This window comes from Biomphalaria glabrata, chromosome 7, assembly GCF_947242115.1.
Source record: "Biomphalaria glabrata chromosome 7, xgBioGlab47.1, whole genome shotgun sequence".
NCBI lineage: Eukaryota > Metazoa > Mollusca > Gastropoda > Planorbidae > Biomphalaria > Biomphalaria glabrata.
Window position 1 is genome coordinate 31,769,007 of NC_074717.1, and position 20,437 is coordinate 31,789,443.

General features: G+C 33.6%; 2 protein-coding genes across 8 annotated transcripts in view; one reads left to right on the forward strand and one right to left on the reverse strand.

Moving 5' to 3' along the window:
* Positions 1-18,997, forward strand: part of LOC106079487 (meckelin-like) — a 30,948-nt gene extending 11,951 nt beyond the window's left edge. Inside the window, exons 8-22 of one of the 2 annotated variants that reach the window (XM_056036978.1) lie at positions 522-655; positions 4,360-4,606; positions 6,176-6,239; positions 6,604-6,711; positions 8,095-8,175; positions 8,863-9,032; positions 10,259-10,513; positions 10,658-10,915; positions 11,428-11,614; positions 11,920-12,128; positions 12,881-13,000; positions 13,353-13,451; positions 14,322-14,424; positions 16,562-16,704; positions 17,126-18,997. In XM_056036978.1, the coding sequence (XP_055892953.1) occupies positions 522-655; positions 4,360-4,606; positions 6,176-6,239; positions 6,604-6,711; positions 8,095-8,175; positions 8,863-9,032; positions 10,259-10,513; positions 10,658-10,915; positions 11,428-11,614; positions 11,920-12,128; positions 12,881-13,000; positions 13,353-13,451; positions 14,322-14,424; positions 16,562-16,704; positions 17,126-17,206 (2,259 nt within the window). In that variant the 3' untranslated portion in view covers positions 17,207-18,997. Of the gene's footprint in view, positions 1-521; positions 656-4,359; positions 4,607-6,175; positions 6,240-6,603; positions 6,712-8,094; positions 8,176-8,862; positions 9,033-10,258; positions 10,514-10,657; positions 10,916-11,427; positions 11,615-11,919; positions 12,129-12,880; positions 13,001-13,352; positions 13,452-14,321; positions 14,425-16,303; positions 16,356-16,561; positions 16,705-17,125 lie in introns of those variants that run through there. The other variant, XM_056036979.1, reaches the window with a different exon arrangement.
* Positions 18,998-19,232: 235 nt separating this feature from the next.
* The window catches only part of LOC106079488 (protein HtrL-like), a 45,510-nt gene continuing 44,305 nt past the window's right edge, over positions 19,233-20,437 (reverse strand). For all 6 annotated transcript variants that reach the window (XM_056036981.1, XM_013240654.2, XM_056036982.1 and 3 more), the window contains one exon: positions 19,233-19,972. In XM_056036981.1, coding sequence (XP_055892956.1) covers positions 19,549-19,972 — 424 coding nt within the window. In that variant the 3' untranslated portion in view covers positions 19,233-19,548. The remainder of the gene's footprint in view (positions 19,973-20,437) is intronic.

Below are 20,437 nucleotides of genomic sequence, written 5' to 3' on the forward strand. Positions count from 1 at the left end.
AAGCTTTGTTTTTCTGTAGTAGGAAAGCTATTTAAGCATCTTTCTTTATGTGTTCTAGAGACTTCCAGTGGTTTTTGACAATTCCTCTACAGTTTGCTATCATAAAATAATTTGTACACTATTTGCTGCCTTTTGAGGCATGGTGGCTAAGTGATAAAGCACTTGACTTCCAAACCAGGGGTCCTGGGTTCAAAACTTCAAATCCTAAATGAAGATTATCAGGGCACCTCTAAGTCTACTCAGCTCTAATGGGTACCTGACATTAGTTGTGGAAAAGTAAAGGCAGTTGGTCATTGTGCTGGCCACATGACACCCTCATTAACCGTGGGCCATAGAAACAAATGACCTTTATATCATCTACCCATAGATCACTAGGTGTGAAAGAGGAACTTTTTTAACTTTATATGCTGCATTCATCTCAAATATTTCACTGTATATGTGATACACAAACATTGACAATTTTCTTGAGGTTCCAAAAGGGATTACAGCTTCAGTAATGTCATGTTTTTTTTTCTCATTAGGCCTGGTCCAATGTTACAGCTTGTCAGTCGTTGGCTAACATGTGCGTTTTAATGATGTATGCAGGCTATGGCACTACTGGGACTACTACCTCAGGAAGCTCCACAACTGCATGCTCACTCTTTGGAGCAATAATGTGAGTTACTCTAAAATAAACTTCTTCTTAAGAAGAACTAAATAAATAATTATATTATATATATTATGACATGGTCGAAAATTGTAGAAAAATAGTAATGAGTTGCATTTAAAAACATCATAGAATACATAGGTTGCAATAACACAAGCAATTTGCTTTGAATTAATTTTTTTAAATACACATGAAGATAATGACAGATGAAATGGTAATGATTTGACAAAAGCATTTGCTTCATTTGTTAAGATGAGTCAAACTGAATGATATTCTATATACAAAGAAAAACATTAGTCTTTATGTCAAAATATATGTGTGTGTGTCTGTGTGTTGCTGTGTATTGACCAAACAAAAATGTGAACCAATAGGTCATCATTTGCCCTTTTATCATGAATGTAAGATGTCGTAAACCATAGAAGAGTTGGGTAAATAATTAATACTTATAGGACAGATTAAGAGTGAAATGGTGGCACAAGTAATGCCATGTTAGCAGGTATACCTGATGACTAAATCACTAAGGTGCAGTGAACAATGCTGCATGAATAGTCATGTGCAAAACAAGACATAAATCTGCTACTGTTCTCTTGCATACACTCTGTTGCCTTCCAGTGAATGCAAGAATCAACTATAGGATGGATACACTTTGTCATCTACAACAAAGAAATGCCGTTTTGCCTTAGTGAACTGATCATTCTATATGGTTATATCACAATCATTTGGCAAAATATTTTTTGTCAAAATGACCTTTCTCATTGTTATGTGATTTGTTTTTCTAGTATAACTCTATTAAAAAATTGTTTTTTTAGTACCATTAAATTACTTAAGCTTGCAAACAATATTTTTTTGGCATAGCTAAATTGGTAAAGTACTCAGCTTTTAATCATTTTAATGCTATTGTTTGCTGAGATTTCTAATTTGAGGTAATAAGTTGTTTGTTTGTGTGCTAAGCTTAAATGAATACTTGTAGTTCTAGTGTATTACAATTAGGGGTGCACCGGATAGTGCTTTTTGATATCCGGCCAGAGCCGGATATGACCGAACAGTAAAATTTGATATTCGGCCGGGGCCGGAGCCGGAGCCGAATACCTAAGTGTCTTGTAAATAGCTTGTATTGCTGAATATTTTACGAAACTGTTAAATAACATACCTATATTTGTTGGTATTATTTTGTTCTCCCTTTTATATAACTTAGTTTTAAACTCTGTTACTGATTGATGTATTAAAGATTAACAGTATTTATAAACAGAAATTAATCTTTGTAGCATGAGCATGTCTGTGTGTATGTACGAGGCCACCAACTATAAAGGCTGTGTGTTGAAGGGTCAATGTAAAATATGTTAGTATATATTTAACTAGTTGCTAATGTAAATCTCTCATCTGGCTTGTATGGTGGTTGGATGTATGTGTTCAAGAATTTCTGACCAACAACTGGTCATCAGACTTGTAATTTTAAGTCCATAGACTGCTTCTGGTTCTGGCTTCAAGGGCTTAATACTGATAGCTGTTAGATAATAGTTGGAATCTGAACGGGGCCTTCGTCACGGAGGTCACGATCTGAAGCATAGTAGGTAATTTATTTATTAATCCATTTGCGGCAAACAATATTTTATTAACAGAACTTCTATTATACCTACTCATAGCATGAGCCTTAAATGTTGCAAAGCATAGATTTAATTGTAGTCTGTAGGCCTATTATTGATATCTATGTTTAGATCTACTGTTATATAGATCTAAGAGAATTAGGAAAACCAACTATAGAAAAAAAAATCACCCACACCAGCCTTACCAAAAAAAACAACATAAATAGACTTTGTGTTCGACTGATCCTACACATGTAGTCCTAGTGTAATGTGTATAGATGATTGTGTTGACCTTCACACGTTTTTTTTCCTTGGGCATATGCAATAGTGTTTAGCGTGCAGGCAAAAAAAAACAACACATTGGAATGGTCAGTCAAGCATATAGATAAATTATATCTGTAAAAAAATGTTTGTAAAATGTTTTACATGTTTCGGATGTTCCTTCAGATTTGAAGATAGTTTACTTCCTAGTCCAAACCTCCCGAAGGACAACGGGGATGGGAGCGGGCAGGGTTTGAACCCTCGACTGTCGATAAATCCGAACGACAGTCCAGCATGCAAACCACACGACCAGATAGCCATCCCGACCAGGCAGCCATCTGTACGTTGGTTACAGAGGTCAAGTGTTTCTTAACATTCCAGCATATTTTTTCTTTGTTTGCTAGATCTAATTGTGGTGCTTTAGATCAATTTATTTTCTGCGATGTTAAATTTTACTGTAAGGTCTTCGTTTATATATTAAGTCAATAGAATTAAACAATGAAATTAGTTTTCTTTCTAAAGGTTTTAATACAAGGGGAAAAAATACATACACGCACACATGCACATATTTGTTTTATTTTATTGTGCAACGAACGTGTGTTCAGCGCCCTAAATGACATTTCTATCCAAGTAAACAAACTTAGTCTCATCATCTAGTCACCTCTAGACAGTGTTAATATTTCTAAACAATCTGCGTTAATCCATTCTTTCTTAAGAATGGTCAATGTTTATCAATACATTGTCATGGATTAAACAAATAAGAAGTTGGGGGTGTTGAGTCTCTTGAGCCCTCACTTTAAAAATACCCCTGGTCAGTGTCTGTTTGGCTTGTAGTCCAGCCTCCTAATTGAGACTTAAAATAAACAAACTTATTGTCCCGGCCAATAGTATAAAAGGTGTGACTTGTGGTCCAGACCCTTGATTGACAACCTATCTCATAATAAACAAACTCATACCAGATTAACCTTATAGAGATTGGGCTTGTAATCCCGCCCCTAATAAAAATTCTTGTCCAAGCAAACTCAGTTCCCTCATAAGATGTGACCTCTAGACAGTGTCAACACGTTGACATCTGGCTTAATGTGGTCAGCTGCCTATCTGTGAACTCAATGTTATGGACTAAATAAACAAAAGGAGGTGGGGGTTGGTCATCTCTACCCGCACATCTAGACAGATTATCAGTGTGACGTAGTTAAGGAATATTACTTAAGTACTAGACCACTCAAAGGTCAAGATAAGCTTTTAAAATGTGCCAGACATCACTGCTACATATGTAATGCGAATTTATAATGTAAAGTCTTATTTCTATTTAGAAATTTAGATTAACTTGCCTTGTCTTTGTACTAAAAAATATTTGGTGCATAGTCATAGTTTTAAAAACAAATTCTTTTATTTGAAACAAAAATGTTAATGTATTTCAGAACTGACATTATTGAATCATGTCCACTTTATGAGTATTGGTATATTTTTATTAACACGGAGATTTAGTTTAAACTTGTTGTTGGACATCGCTTATCAGCGTCGACTACCTTTATATTGTTTGCCTTTTGCCTGTGTTGTTTCGATATTTAAGTGTTACCTCCGTTTGGCGTATCTGGAAAAGACTTAGCGTGGAGGCACATAAAAATATTAATAGAAATACAGGTGTAGCTTTTACTATCCGGTAGTGATATCCGACCAGAGCCGGATAGTGCCAGATAGTGAAAAAGTGCAGAATATTCTGCAGAAGCCGGAGCCTGAGGGAATATCCGGTGCACCCCTAATTACAATGCTGTTCTGTTTCATCATTGTTCTGTAAATAAAGTCCACTGATGTTTGCACTTTACAGGTTTGAAATTCCAAAAGCATATTAGTTTCTTTATCTTGCAGAGATACACAGATCAAGCCTCCTATCTATGTGGACACTATCGCAGATATTGCAATCAACAATGATGATATAAAAATCAAGTGGACTGTTGACCCTGTTATGACATTTCCATTCTGGGTAGGGACATATGCCTTGGATGGCTCATTTGAAGGATTTGAAACACTTACAGCTAGCTCTCTCCACTTATGTAATGCTGAGGAGAAAACAATAAATGCAGCTTTTCAATTTGGAACTTACTTTAAACACTCTGTGAGTATTTTAGTTTAGCTGACGTTATATATATATATATAAAATATATAAAATGTTAAATGTTTGTTAACATGTATAGTTGTAAAAATGGTTTTGAAACACAAATTTGAAGGTTAATTTTATTAAATAATGAAATGATTTGACTATATTGTGTACCTTCTTGTGTAAATGTAAGAAATTAACTTTGCGAGGATTAGATCTTATGATTAGATTTAGCCTTAAATTGAGAGATGTTCTGGTCTGCACATGTTTGACCTTTCAGTCATGTCTCGTGCAAACATGACTATATGACCTAGATCCATGAAATTGTCATACTTTGATAGAGTTGGACAACTTTTTTACATAATATAAGGAGTATGCATGTTTGTATGTGCCATATAGAAATAATGAATTCTGCTATCTGGGATCCACAATTCAAGATAACCTGTCTCTAGAAGAGGAGATAAAAAAACACATAGGGAAGGCTGCCTCGACTTTTGCTAGACTCAGGCCAAGAGTTTGGGAAAACCAGAAGCTCACTACAGTGACCAAAATGGAAGTCTACAAGGCATGCAACCACCTACACAAAGCAAGAGAAAAACTAAACTCATTTAATTTGCGATATTTCCGAAAAATCTTAAAAATTACAAGGAAAAAAAGAGTGTGCAAAACTGAGATCCTTGCGTGAACAGATATTCCCAGCATCTTTACAGTTCTCAGACAATGCCGCTTGCACTGGCTTGGACATGTTCACCAGATGGAGGACAATTGCATTCCAAAAGTCATTTTCTACGGACAACTCGTGACTGGCTCAAGAAAAACTGGTCGCCCCCACCTCTGTTCCATAGATGTAATAAAATGGGACCTCAAATCAGTGATCATCAATACTAACTATTGGGAATACATAGCTCTAGACTGCACCAGATGGAAAGAGACAGTAACCAAGAAAGCTATGGACAGTGAAAAAACATGGTAAGCTCTGGAAGAAAAACGTACAATGCGAGTGTCTCTCCAAAATAGGGCTCCACAGCCACATGAAAAAGTGTTCGAGATGAACCATATTCGTTCTATGACTGAAGTAGGCCAACTAGATAGAAATCAAAACCATTTGACCAATCTTGATAAAACTAGGCATATATATTCCTTAGATCATGGCAGAGACCATAGTGTATGTTTAATGTCCCTAACAAAACAGGGGGGCCCATAAAATACCTAAATGTTTCTCTATTAAAGAGCGAAACTTTTTAATAAATCAGATAAATCCGTTTTCAAAGTATTTGATATGAATATGTCGGCTGAACTGGTAAACCCATTTTCACACTCTTCTTTTATTTTCGTGGTAAAATAAAAAAAAAATGTAAAAGGATTATTGGCCATGTTTATCATAGATCTAAATCCAATCAATAGATCCGTAATACCCAAACTAAGGCCCACATTAATAAATAATTCATTCTCCCTAAATAGTGGCCAGGGGTTCTAATTCCATTTTTTTTTCTTCTTTGACTTTTGCTTTACTGTAGGGATGGTCATTATCTTCATGATCAGCTTTTAAGAAAAAGCAAGCATAATTGAAAATGTTCTTTATTTCAGTGCTCTATATCAGCCTTGTCATTATGGAATCAAGTGAAATACCCACTAAAATTTTATGAAATTTGTATCCTTACCAAAGACCTTTGTATGTCACCTTCATGTGCTTTAAAGAATGACTTTTTTTTTTTTTTCAAGGAAAATTCTTAACCTATAATTTCCACAACTGTATATAGAGAAAGAACATATAAATTAAAATCAGTTTTTAGAAAAAAATAATTTCATTTAAAAATCTTAATTAAATTAAATTTAATCATCTTTTAATATTAAGAATGTAAAAAAACTGAGCCATGAAAGCTAGGATTTGAAGTTTAAATCTTCTAAAGTCTGATATTTGATTCATTTTTTTTAAAGGATTTCTTTCAGAGCACAAATTGAAACAATTTATGTTCAACTTTCCGCAACAAATGTTAATTTCTTAACTTGATAAGATCTTAAATACACTGACACTTCTCAAAGCCCACAGAAAGAAGTTTTGTACAGAATTCCTATAAAGATTCAAAACTTTAAAATCAATGGTCAGAATCAAGCTCTCAATAGTAAGTATTTTTATAACAGAAACAAAAGCCATGCTCAAACAATATGTTCATTTATTGACAGGATGTTGATCACTCTAGTTGTATATGAAGTTGTGGGTCAAGCATGGAATTTTTGTGCTTACAAATGTGGCTTATGAGGCCTCAGCATGAAAGTTCTGTCTATTTTGTAAGTTTATGCAGATGGACTGTCTAGTAATGGTCAGATATTTTATGAGAGTGTGGCCTGAACACTATCCCTTAGACTTTTTGTCTCTCAAAGTTGCACAACATTTGCAGACTTGGAGGTGCCTCTATAGTAACACACTGAAGTATGTTGAAAGCAATAACTTTTGAGTTGAATATCTTGAAGTTCATCAATCCAATGAAATAGATACTTCTGAGATGAGGGATATTTACATTAAATATAAATCACTTGTGTATATGATATATGTAGAAAAAAAAACAACAGCTGGAGTGACTACAACTATCAATAGTAATCAAAGCAATGTGAACAAAGAATATTGACTTACAATTATTACTGATGAAAAGACCAATAACCAATCCATTTATTTAGCCTCATTTCCCTTGGTCTCCCCAAAAGTTTTCAAGATGATTTTTTTTATTCGTAACTTTTTTGTATAGAACTTTCTCCTTTTCTGTGACTCATTAAGTTTACAAAAATAATTTCTCTTCAATGACTTCTAGATGTTTCCATTGAACTAAAACTCATACAGCTTGGCTCCATTAGGACTACCTGAATATATGCTCATAGCCAATATGTGCAGTCAAGCGTGACAACAAATAAGTTTAACAATACACATTACATTGTTAAGTATGAAGTTAACATTTTGTCAATAAACTGAAAACCGTTATCAATTTTCTTTCAAGTTAATGAAAGTGTATTATACAACATCCACAATGGATATCCAACTGTATAGTTTGTAGAACTTTTTAAATAATAGAAGTCTAGATTTTTCAAAAAGCAACTCTCTTTATGTTTTTGATCTCTCTCTTCAGCTCTTGTCAGCTGGATGTCATGTAATAAACTATAGAGATCTAGTCATTTTTTTAACACTAGTAAAAACACTAGTAATTCACACTTTATAAATGAATCTATTAAATGGCAATAGTAAAAACTTCATAAAGTCATATTTTTCAACCAAAAAAAAAAAAAGCACAACTAAGTTTATATTAAATATATATATATTATATTTTATTATCCAGATATTGCTAAAATACTTAGTTTCATTCATATGTAAATGCTGGCCTAAAGATACTCATATTTATTCACTCTAAGTCCCTTTTCACTTTTTACATGACACTTGTTTGCTATTATAGTCAACTTGAAAAATTCAACATCTTTTTGAACCTCTTAAAATGTCATCTGTCTGTATTTTCAAACAGGTGACATACGTTACTGGCAACTCATGCGTCGCTTCTTCCTTGTGGACAGTGTGACACCTACACCTGTTCTATTTCAGAGTGGTCAGTAGTGATAAATATAAAAATGTATTATATTGCTTTGCTATTTCTTTAAAAATATTTTTAAAAAAGAATTATTGTATGAATACAAACATAATTTTTGTAAGAAAAATATTTTTTAAAAATCTAGTTGTGTGATATGCACTCTAGGCTGTCGTCTTGATGCGGTCTTGGGTTTGAACCCTTTGGGAAATGTGGGTTTGGATGTAATAATCTACAACTCTGAAGAAACAAAGAAATGAATCATGAATTACACATACATAACTGTACAACTAAATCTGCCACTCAGTTTATCTACATAATCTGTTGTTTACTTTTAATGAGTTTCTTATTAAATTTATTGGACAGAATGCTTTTTTTTCATTCACAACTATCTTCATTTTTTAAAACCCAGTTATAAGTATAGGTAAACCATCTCATCAATGGGACTATTTAAAAAACTGTCTGCCTGCTTGTAATAGGATTGAACCTAATGTTTCTCAACTGGGCTTAGTCTCAAGTACTTAACTCTTAAGGTCAAAACATAATGCATTGCAAACATAATCATTTCTGCTTGTTCTGAGGATACCTAGTGTACCAATAAAAAGGATTAATTCTTTGCTGTGTATATTATTTTAAGTGAAAAAGGCAATGCAGATTCGAGCTATTGCTTATCTTGTTAAAATGGATTAATTTCAATTCTTGTTCCAGGAACAACTTGTGCTACACAAGGGGCCTCCTATGTACGCTATGTGAAGAGCATACACTTGTACATTGATCTTATAAGAGACCAGGCGGATGGGTTAATCAATGTTCCATATTTTGAAATAGAATATGGAGATATCAGTAGAGCTTTGGCATGTGATGGTGCTAATATACAGGTAATTTATTACACATTCATAAAGTTAAAATTACTTCCCCTTTTGTTTTTATTCACCTAAATCATTTATAAGAATTGAAAGGTAAATAAAGTAAAGTTAACCCTATTTGGGGCAGAGAATGTAATACAAATCAATTTCTATGGCTGACTGTTAACAAGTGCTCTATGGCCAGCACCAGTACCTACGACCTTTACTTTTCCCAATTAATGTTAGGTACCTAATAGAGTTTGGTAGACTCAGAGGAATCCTAAATATCCCAAAATTCAAAATCCCAGTCTTCACCAGAATTCAAACCCCCCTGGATTGGAAGCCAGATGCCCTACCTCTAAGCCACTATGCCTCAGTTACCTATAAATAATTTATGTTGCCATCGATTTTGTTACAAATAATTCATTTAACAAGTGTGCTATTCTGTTTCAAGTTAATAAAAAGAATATCATTTTAATGAGTATAAAAAAATGGCTTAGATCAGTTACTCAGCCTTAGAAACTTCAATAGGAATGAGAATGTTTCATTTAAAACAATTTTGTAGGAAAAAAGTTTTTAAGATGGTGATAACACTAAAAAATGTTTTTTAATGTTGCTCAGATGGTATTTCGGGGCATGGTGGCTAAATGGTAATGCGCTCAACTTCCCAAAATTAGGAGGTTCTGGATTTGAATCTCTGTGAAGTCTAGGATTTTTAATTTTGGGATTTTAATGACGCCCCTGAGTCCACCCAACTCTATATATGACTTTAGTTGGGAAAGTAAAGTAAACATGACACTCTGCTCATTAACTGTTGGCCAAAGAAACAGATGACCTTTGTATCATCTGCCCGTTAGATAGCAAGCTCTGAAAGGGGGTACTTTACTTTTTACAAATAGTAGTCTCTAAAAAATGCAAAATTTAGTAAAAAAAATATGTTATACTTGTGAATGATTACATAATTTTCAGAAACTAAATGACTAATCTGACCACTAATTATAATAATGATAATAACAATAATAAAAAGCTTTTCTTTGAGTCTGAAGATAAAGGAAGAGTGCAATGTGAATGATATTTATTTTTATTATAGAAACAAAAAGTTTTTTTTGTAACTTAAAAAAAATTTTATTTGATATTTTAAAACTTGAAATAAGATATACAGATTCTTCATTCAAGATTTTAAACTAATTTCTTCATACTTTTGCCATGCACCCAGCCAACACATTCCAAGGTATTATTTTCATTCTTGTTTGTTGAAGGTGAGTTTCCAAGTCAGCTACACCATGAGTCAGAGCAGTTACAACAGAAATTTTCAGATAGCCACTGGAGTCTTATGCAGCCTGGGGCTTCTCTATGCTGGCTTCCGCACTTATGTATGGAGCAGGCGGGCAGGTCGGATCAGCATTGACTTCCCCACTCTGGCAAACTTTATCTTCTACTTGTGCAGCTCTCTGTCAAACTGTTTCTTCTGCATAGTTTTTGGCATAGCTTTTTACTTCTTTATATTTTATAAGGTAAGATAGTTTTGTAGTTGTCAACAATGTAGTAGTTCTAATTGATAGATCTAATTTGAGTTCTTTGAATAACTTTTTTCAAGTTCTAGAATAACTTTTTTGAGTTTTAAATAATTATAGCAGTAAAATACTTTTTGTTTCCAGCGTCAAAATGTTGTGTTCTTAGTTCATTTAGAGGGCCAGCCTTATCAAGAATGGATGGCACTGTTTGCAGCAGCCTTTGCACTTAAAGCTTTGGCACTCATCCACATGATTGTGATGCAGTGTTCTGTGGATTTGTTCATGATTGACTGGGAACGGCCAAAAGGGGGACAAGGTGGTGGTGATGCCAGCAAGAAGCCACAAAGCAGTGTCTCCATATGGAGGACATATTTTGTTGCCAATGAGTGGAATGAGATTCAGGTTTGTGTTGCTGTCAAAGTATTTAGTCAAATATTTTTACTATTTATGTTGTATTTATTAAAGGTAGATAATTACTGTGAAATTCTTCTGTAATGTTCTGTTTCTTCATAGAATCATAGAAATAGGAAGATGAGGATAGAATAATTTGATTATTCATATTTAGCTCATATGACTCATATTGATGATCCATATGTCATTCATTCAATTTAGATTACACTTTCTACACCATGTTCTGTTTCTACAGAGAAATATTATGTAGATTAATAAACTCAAAAAAAAAAATGAATCAACAGGGACTTATATTTTAGGAGTAAAAGCGCTCTCAAATGAGCACACAGTACTTTGACAAGTAGTTTTCACAATATTAACAATGACATAATATAAACAAAATATTACTGTAAATTACTGTAGATATAACTATTTATATGGGCAAAAGCTGCAATTTTATGATAAGCTCTATTGCTGTTTTGAAATATATTGTAAATCATTCTTGAAATTGTTTTTTTCCTCAGACTAAGCGGAAGATAAATCCAATCTTTCAAATCTTTGCTGTTGTATTTTTCTTGCATGTGGTTGGCTTTGAAGACACCACCACCAAAGACCCCGATGGCACAGTGAACAAAGGTTCTGATGTCTACATGAGTGAACAGAGTCCCATGTTCCGCATGGCTTTGGCCACACTTATTTATCTAATCATTGGTAATAAGCTTGTAGCTAATGTTTAACATACTCTTTAAGTTATGGGGTTGCCAAAGTTTTCTGTAGACCCATAGCATTTGGCAATAATTGATCACTTGATTTTTAGTGTTTTGTTTATTACCCCTCCTTTTTTTAACCTCTGCAGATATTGTCCAGGTTCTACTTTATGTGCTGATCTATGAGCATTACTGATCACATTAACATACCCTTTAAGTTATGTGGTTGTCAAAGTTGTCTTGTCTTTAGACCCATAGCATTTGGCAATATTTGATCCCCTGATTTTTAGTGTTTTGTTCTCTCTGCAGGTATTGTCCAGGTTCTGTTCTATGTGCTGATCTATGAGCGTTTCATTACCGATGACATTCGTGAGTTTGTGGATATCTGCTCTATGAGCAACGTCAGCGTGTTCATCATGGCCAATGGAGAGTATGGTTACTACATTCATGGACGCTCGGTTCATGGCTGCTCAGATGTTGGGATGGATGAAATGTCAGAAATGATTAAAAGAGAGGAGGTCAGTTAGGAAATAGCTTTTTTTTTTTGTATTTTTTATAAAACATTAAGAAATACTTTGCCTTAAGGTCTTAATTGGTTTTTATGTCTCTTCATCCCAGAAGTTTTTTTGTGACAATTAAATATTTCATGGACTCATTAAATGGGATGAGTGACTGAGGGACAAATTTCGCTTGGCTACCTATAAAAGAAGCTTGAGTTAGAATCCTGACGTGAGCAGAGTTGTGTTTGCTGAGCACTTAGGAAACCTTCTCTCAGATACCCCTCTCTCCCCACTGTTCCACCAAAGTGCGCTGAGCTTTCTATAAGATTGAAAGTTGAGCTATACAAAAACAATTAAAAAAATGCCAATGTCTGCATTGATTTCAGATTTATATATACCATACTTTCAAGTCGAGCAAGACATTATTTTGTTCTTTTTTGTCTAAGGCATCAGAAATTAAGACTTATTGAAATAAAAATGCTACAACTGAAAGGCATAACTTCAGTCTTTTCATTATTAATAGCAACTCTTGGCAGATGCTTTTATTCCCCCTTTTTAAAGTTTGTGTTTAAAACTCTGCTACAAATGCTTGTCACTTATTTTTCTATTGGACACAAACTCAATGATTTTATCTCTAGACTTATAATTGTAGTTATAAATTAAAAATACTTCAAAACAAGTAAAAAAGTATTTGAGGGGGGATCTAGTTATAGGCCTACATGTCAATAATTAGGGAAGATTGATTTTATTATTGCTTCTGTTTCTCCCAGAATGATTTGGTTGGCCAGAGAGGACTTGTGTCTGGTACTGATGGGCAGACATTTATGATGGCTATTCCCAAGAGGCTAAGAGAAAAGTATATGGCTGTTTATATGCCAGTGCAACTAGAGGTGAGAGCTGGAGTTCATATCTGACATCAGAGAGAGAGGTCATTAGGTAGAAGAATTACATAGTGGTGCATTATTTGGTGTCATTTCCTTTTCACATTAGAATTCAATACTCTAGATCAGTGTTTTCCAAACTGTGTTCTGCAAACTACTGGAATAATTAACTAGTAGGCCACCACGTGAATTAACCTCTCTACAAAATAAGCAAAGTGTTCTGCTAAATTCTCAGAATGTGCAAAGTGTATCTTTAAGGAAAAAATCTGGAAAACGCTGCTCTAGATTGTAAAGTATTGCTTCAAACAAAGATGACAGTGCCATAACCTTTTTTTAAAATCTCTACCACACTTTTTTCCAGAATGCAACCAACAGGATGGGAAAGTCTACCACTGGCAAGGAGAAGTCTATTGAAGCTTACGTAATGTTGAACAGATTTTTCTGTGCCTTTATTGACCATGTACGTTAGCTTTTATAATTTTCTCTTATTTTGGTGCCACTTTCCAATAACTGTATTAGGGTAAGTTATCCATCCCTCTGGTGCTATAGGCCATGGTGAGGTCTGGCCTGCTGTAGAGGTCTGTAGAAAGCCCTTTTGGTTTCAGCTTTTCTTTTCTTTACTTTCTAAGTTATTTCCCTTCCATACCTTGCAGATTATAGGGCACATGATGTAAAGGTCATCTGTTTTGGTGGCCCACAGTTAATGACTGTGTCATGTGGCCTGCACATTGACCATTACCTTTCCCCAACTAATGTGTCAGGTACCCATTAGAGCTGGGTGGACTCAGAAGCGGCCTAATGATCCTGAAATAAAAAAATCTGAGTCTTCACCAGGATTTGAACCTTAGACCCTCGGTTTGGAATCCGAGCACTTCACCACTCAGTCACTTTGCCTCCTGGACTTATTGAACTTATTAGTTTTTATTGAACTTATTAGTTTTTATTGAACTTATAAGATAATAGAAAGTTTCTTCTGTTTAAAGGCATACATTTTACTATTTGGTTCTTCTCTATGTCTGTCTCCTCATTGTTTGTTACTTCACATTCTGCTAGCTGAGTTGCATCTTGTTTCTATAAAATCTCTAAGATGGACACAACAGACCATCTACTTTGGCATATGCAGGGTATTGTTAAGTTGGCTGTGTGCCAGATAGTTGTGGATCTTAGTTTTTTTTCCCTCTAGAAGTAGTCTGTCTTTATTTGTCACACTAGTTGAAACACTAATGAAAATACCTTTTAACATCAAATAACAAAGCTAATGAAAACCTTAGAATTTTACCTCTATAAATGAATGAATACAAAATGGTGACACATTATTTTTCATGGACAGTCCTTGAGAGACATTGACTATGTTGTTAAAGAGAAAAACTTCTTGGAAAAAATTCTGGACACAGAATTCCTAGAGCTTACAGACAAGGGTATTTTTTACTATGGTAAGTTGAATCTTAGAGTATACCGGTATCTCTATTATGTCTATGTGTGTGTGTGTGTAATTTTTTTTACATTTATTTCAGTTGTTACTATTCAATTCTAGAGCTTTGTACTTATTAAGGGCTGCAAAACTTGTTATTAACAGGTTTCAGCAATGAAATTGATATTTTGCTGTCAATTTATTTGGATAAAATGTACATTTGGCTAACAGACTGACCAAAAAGTACAAAAGTAAAGTTCCCCCTTCAGACCTTGTGATCACAAGGTCAGTATAAAGGAGGATGCAAAGGTCATCTGTTCGTGTGGCCCAGGGTTAATGATCAACAATGAAAAAATAAATTTATTTGTAAATGATGAGAAAAAAAAACAAAACTGCCTGATGCCAGTTTTTCCTTTACTTCTGATATTAGGTCATTTTTTGAAGGTATCATGCTTCCTAAATATTTAAAGGTTTCAAACTTGTGGTTAGTAATTTTAATATATTGTTCTTCTGCCTGATTTTCATTTGTCATTTAAACATACTTGTTTTTTTTGTCATTCATTTCAAGTCCTGCTGGTCGAGATGCTTCAGTGTCCTTTTCCAATGTTCTTAGTTGTGTTTGAAGTGTGACTCTATACGTTTCTGCCACAATTAGATTTTTTGTAAATTTTTAACAGTCATATTGTTCTGTTATTTTTCTTTGTTGATTGTTTAGAGAACTTATTCTTTGTGTAAATTTGGTTTTTACTAATAAGTGGTTTGTGTCAGCTTCTGCTCCTCTGAAACTTCTTACATCTAGTAAATCAGATCCATGTCTCTCATCTATGGGTATATGATCTAGTTGATTCTGGGTGTTTCCAACAGGTCAGATCCAGGTTGCTTTGTGAATATTCTTATTTTGGAAATAAGTGCTGCTGATAGACATTCCTTTTCCTGAGGGGAAATTGACAAATCTTAGACCATTATTGTTGGTCTCTTCATGTAAGCTTTCTTTTCCGATTGTTGGTCTGAATGTTGTTTCTTTTCCAATTTTGGCATTGAAATCACCAAGTACTATTTTGATGCCATGCATTGGTGCCTCATCATAAATTCTTTCCAATCCAGTATAGAAGACTTTGTTAGTGTAATCATCTGTATCTTCAATAGGGGCAGGATCCTTTATAAATGTTATGTTGAAGAATTTCTCTCTTACACATAGTAGGCAGAGTCTATCATTAATAGGCTTAAATCCGATAACATTTCCTACCATTTCCACTTTAACAGCAAATCCTGTGCCTAAGTTGTTGGCGCTGCCACCACCATAAAATATTGTGTAGTCCTTAGTTCTGAGAATGTCAGAGTCTTTCCACCTTATTTTCTGTAGTTTTATGAGTGGTATCTTATATTTCTTCAGCACTTCAGTAAGTTGAGCTAGCACACCTGCTCTAAAAAGGCTTAGTATGTTCCTGTCCCAAAACAAAAGTCATGTCCATTTCCAGGTATAGGTTTTTTTTTCATTGTGATTGGTCCGGTTTTTCATATGTGTTTTAGTTTTCTTAACAATTTTTTTTTAGTTCTCTGGATAGCTGCCTTTATTTTTGGTTAAGGTGCCCTAGCTATTGTGGTTCCCTCCACTTTCTGCAAGGCAGAAGATTTTTTTGGTCTACCCTGAATATTTTATTTTATTTCCCCGGTACCCACCATATCTGGAGGGCATTCCCCTATCCGCCAGCTGGGGAGGTGCCCAATGGGAGATAAAAAAACTCCACATGAGTTTGACATATCCCAGTCACAATTTTTAAGAAATTACTTTCTAGTTTGATTGCAATGTTGCAGATAATGCACACACCTTTGACAATGTTTTGTTTTAATGTTGCAGATAATGCACACACCTTTGACAATGTTTTGTTTTAATGTTGCAGATAATGGACACTCCTTTGACAATGTTTTGTTTTAATGTTGCAGATAATGCACACACCTTTGACAATGTTTTGTTTTAATGTTGCAGATAGTGCACACTCCTTTGACAATGTTTTGTTTTAATGTTGCAGATAATGCACACTCCTTTGACAATGTTTTGTTTTAATGTTGCAGATAATGGACACTCCTTTGACAATGTTTTGTTTTAATTTTGCAGATAATGGACACTCCTTTGACAATGTTTTGTTTTAATGTTGCAGATAATGGACACTCCTTTGACAATGTTTTGTTTTATGGCAATGAGTTAATGCTGCTGATCTTTGATGTGCTTCTATTCTGTATAGTCGACTTGATATTTACCAACTTTGTGTTGGCTGGAATCATAACCTACATAATTTCAGAGGTAATTCCTCTCATTAAAATAACTCTCTAGAACAGCCGCAATTTTAATTATTTTCTTGATATTTCAGTTAATTAATTTTATTATGGATATTAGGATTGAAATAATTTCTTCAAATTGCAGGTCAACCCTATCTGTCCACACTTACTTTATGCTCATCGCTTAAATTTTCTTTTATTCCTAAAGATACTATTCACATTCTGTAGCTTAATTTCATAATATTATTACCATTACGAAAAAAAATGACCTTAAAGATTTACTAATTTTAAAACTCGTTGAAATAGAAAAAAAAATAAATTAGATCATAGGAAGTTATCAATTTTTGTGGAACATTTTAAATGAAGCTAAAAAACAGAATAAAGATAAAGAAATTTAGAACTGAAGATTCAAATTTTTTAATGTTTTCTTTTTTTCTTTTTTTAAGCTGATCTGTTTGATACGAGACACTGCTGGGAAGAAAAATCTGGCAAAGAAAACATTAGTAGATGAACGTTTCCTCATCTAGTTTTTTTTGTTGTACAGTTTCAGTACGAGACTACATTCTTTCAAGTGAATATCACCTCCAATAAGCAATCAGTGATTCTCAAGTAGTAAGAAATCTAAACACATGTACTTAATAGAATAAAAAAGAAAATCATTATATTGCTTGGTATGTCTGAGGAAATGGTTAACAATATTTTTCTTCCAAAGATCCATTTAAACAATAGCAGTGTGAATGCTGTATCATATTGTATAATTCTTTTTGTCTTTTATCAATAGACCTGTATATATTTTTAAGCTGTTAGAATATTGTAAATGGATGTTATGTTCATTAAAAATGTAAGTTTGTAGGCACTGCTTGTGGCTTAAGACATATGGTACAGGGATCCATGCTATGGGGTAAGCTGTTTCTGTTCTTCTGCTGCCTTTCCAAAAAGGCAGTATCCCCACAACATTTTTTTGGTGTTTTTATAATGAAACTGCTTTAGCTCTTTTTGTCCTTCAGAATCTTAGCTTAATGTTCTTTACTGCACAGCTACTTTTCAGACATCTCATATATATATATGTTTATATTCAGGCTGACACATTAAAACTGGAACTTTTGAAAGGCTCAATGGAAATAAAAGAGATCCAACAAAACACTTTAGTGATAGCAGTCATTCATGTTTGAAAATAACTCCCAGTAGTTGGAGTCCTCCTGTATGTCTGAATTGTTGCAATCAGCTTTTTTTTAAAGCCAAGTTTGTATAGAATGAGTTTTTTTTTTATTAAATTCAAGATACAAGACACCAATAACAAAGACAATCAGACACAAAAACTCCTTTGTTCCCTTTGCAATTAAATCATATATACCTGATATAAACATTTCACATATATTTTGTTTTCTATAGTTATAATGTTTTGTTTAGATGTATTGCACAAATTGTAAAGTCCCTATTGATATCAAAGATTATTAGTATCATTAAACTTAAATTGTAAGGTAGCCACACCAGAACAAAAGACAAGCAGGCTCCCTGAGCTGACATCATATGAATATCTATGAATCTTTAGATGGCGCAGCAACTAATTCTTGCACAGGTGACATTGATTACCTTGGAGTGTGTGATGCTGCTCCATCCTTTCAATGATGTTGGCATCCGGTATATTTTTATACATTAAGAATATATTTTTTTTTAGATACATTCTAATACCAATTTGTACAAATGACCTTTTTTATGGGTTATGGTATAGTGAAATCTTATTGTTTTGATATCAGATGCGCTTTTATAAAAGCATTTATGCAAGCATTGATATCATGGATTTTTTTAAAATCGAAAATCAGCATTCATTCCACAGCTGATCTGATTTGTTGTGAACTCTAACCTTGGTGCTGTTATTTCTGTCCTATTTCTAATGTATAATTACAGATTTTTGTTAAGTGACATCAATGAACATTATGTGGGTGTGTGTCTCTAGCCTGAATGTAAATTTGCCTTCTGGCCTTAGCATAAACTTTTTTTTTTTTAAATTTCTTTCCATTTTGTTTCAACTAGATTTAGATCTATATTTCTGAAAAAACAAAACAAAAAAAGATTTCTTAATCTCATGAGAACTTACATTGTTCTCCTGTTGAACCAACCAATCAGAATGTATTTGTGAGTCATTTAATGTTGTTGAATGAATAGTTTAGTTTTGAAATAATTATTATGAGTGGACTTAAAAGCTAAGATGTAACACAATGAAATTATCAATTAAGATAATCTTATTGTTGATATTTTAATGTTGATATTTTAATTTTTTTTTAATCTGAGCTGGACAAAATAAACATTAGTTAAGATTTATTATTGTTTTTAAATCCGTCCAATTAATTAAGAAATATTAAATGTTTTGTTTCCTGTTTTCTTCAGAACTCATTAATTTTGTTGACATTGTTTGTTAGTTGACCATACCAAAAATTGTATTAAAGAATCTTTTGACAGAGACACATTGTATTTTTAGAAGAGCAGTACAAATAGATTTTCAATCCTACCATAATTCTTTTTATTTAAAGAAATCAAAAAATAAATAAATAATGTCTTCTACTTTTTGAGAAAAGTGTTTTCTTTTTAATGACTTGTCCACATAAAAAATAAAGTTTCCCTTTCAGACCTTGTGGTCCACATAAGCTAAGTAAAAAAATCTGTTACAAAAATTACCATTTTTTTGTAGAAAAATAATTTACTCTGTGATTTTGCGTAGTTAAAATGCAGATGTTTCTAAGAATACATCTTGTTATATTACAGACGTCTCTAAAATGCCTTTGTTTTTTTGTTGCAAAAGTCTCTAAAAACTTCTCCTTTGACTGAAGCCTTTTTTGTACAGCTTGTTAACATACCAACGTTTTATCTGTCAGGATGTTTCACTATTAAACAATTTGAAAACGTCAAACCAGTCTGCAGGCACTAGACGAAACATGGATGGGTTCTTGTAATACAGTAACATATAGGCTGTCTGGTCATCGTCCACTATTCCAGAGCTCATCCACTCTTCAACAAGTCGCACTTGCAAGGCATAGAGAGCTGACAAAATCTTGCTGCCACCTGCAAAGAAACCACCAGGCATGGCGTTGACACTAAGTTTGTGAAGAATTTTTTGCTTCTCTTCAAGGTTCTTCACCCCAGGGGTTCTCTCCATAAATGTTGCCCGATCCGCGAATTCAAATAGATTTTTAGGAAACCAGAGTCTGTTTTTTGGATAGATGTCCCGTCCGTGGCCATAGCCTCCATCTAACCAGATAAAGAAATTTGTTTGGAATGGATTTTCAGTAATGGTTCTGAAAAATATAAACAGGCAAATAGTTAATAATTTGTTATTTTAAGGAAGACAATGTTTTGTGTGTTAGAATGAGTGAGAGAGAGAGAGAGAGAGATAAAGAGAGAGAGACATAGTGAGAGCAAGAAACGTTCTCTACTTTAAAATGAATTCTATAACTTTTATTTTGTTGAAATGTTGGACTAATAACATTCTTTCAAATGTAAAATGTTTCAATTTGGTGTTGGCCAAGCTAATGTTTCAATTTGGTGTTGGCCAAGCTAATGTTACAATTTGGTGTTGGCCAAGCTAATGTTACTATTTGGTGTTGGCCAAGCTAATGTTACCATTTCATCTTGTCATTAAAAATTGACTTATAAAAAGCTCAGCTACAAAATTCAAAGAGCGCTGAATAAAAATCAAAATCTATTATGCAAACAAAATGAAAAGCCACTGTTAAACAAAAAAAAAAAAAAGAAGTAGATGG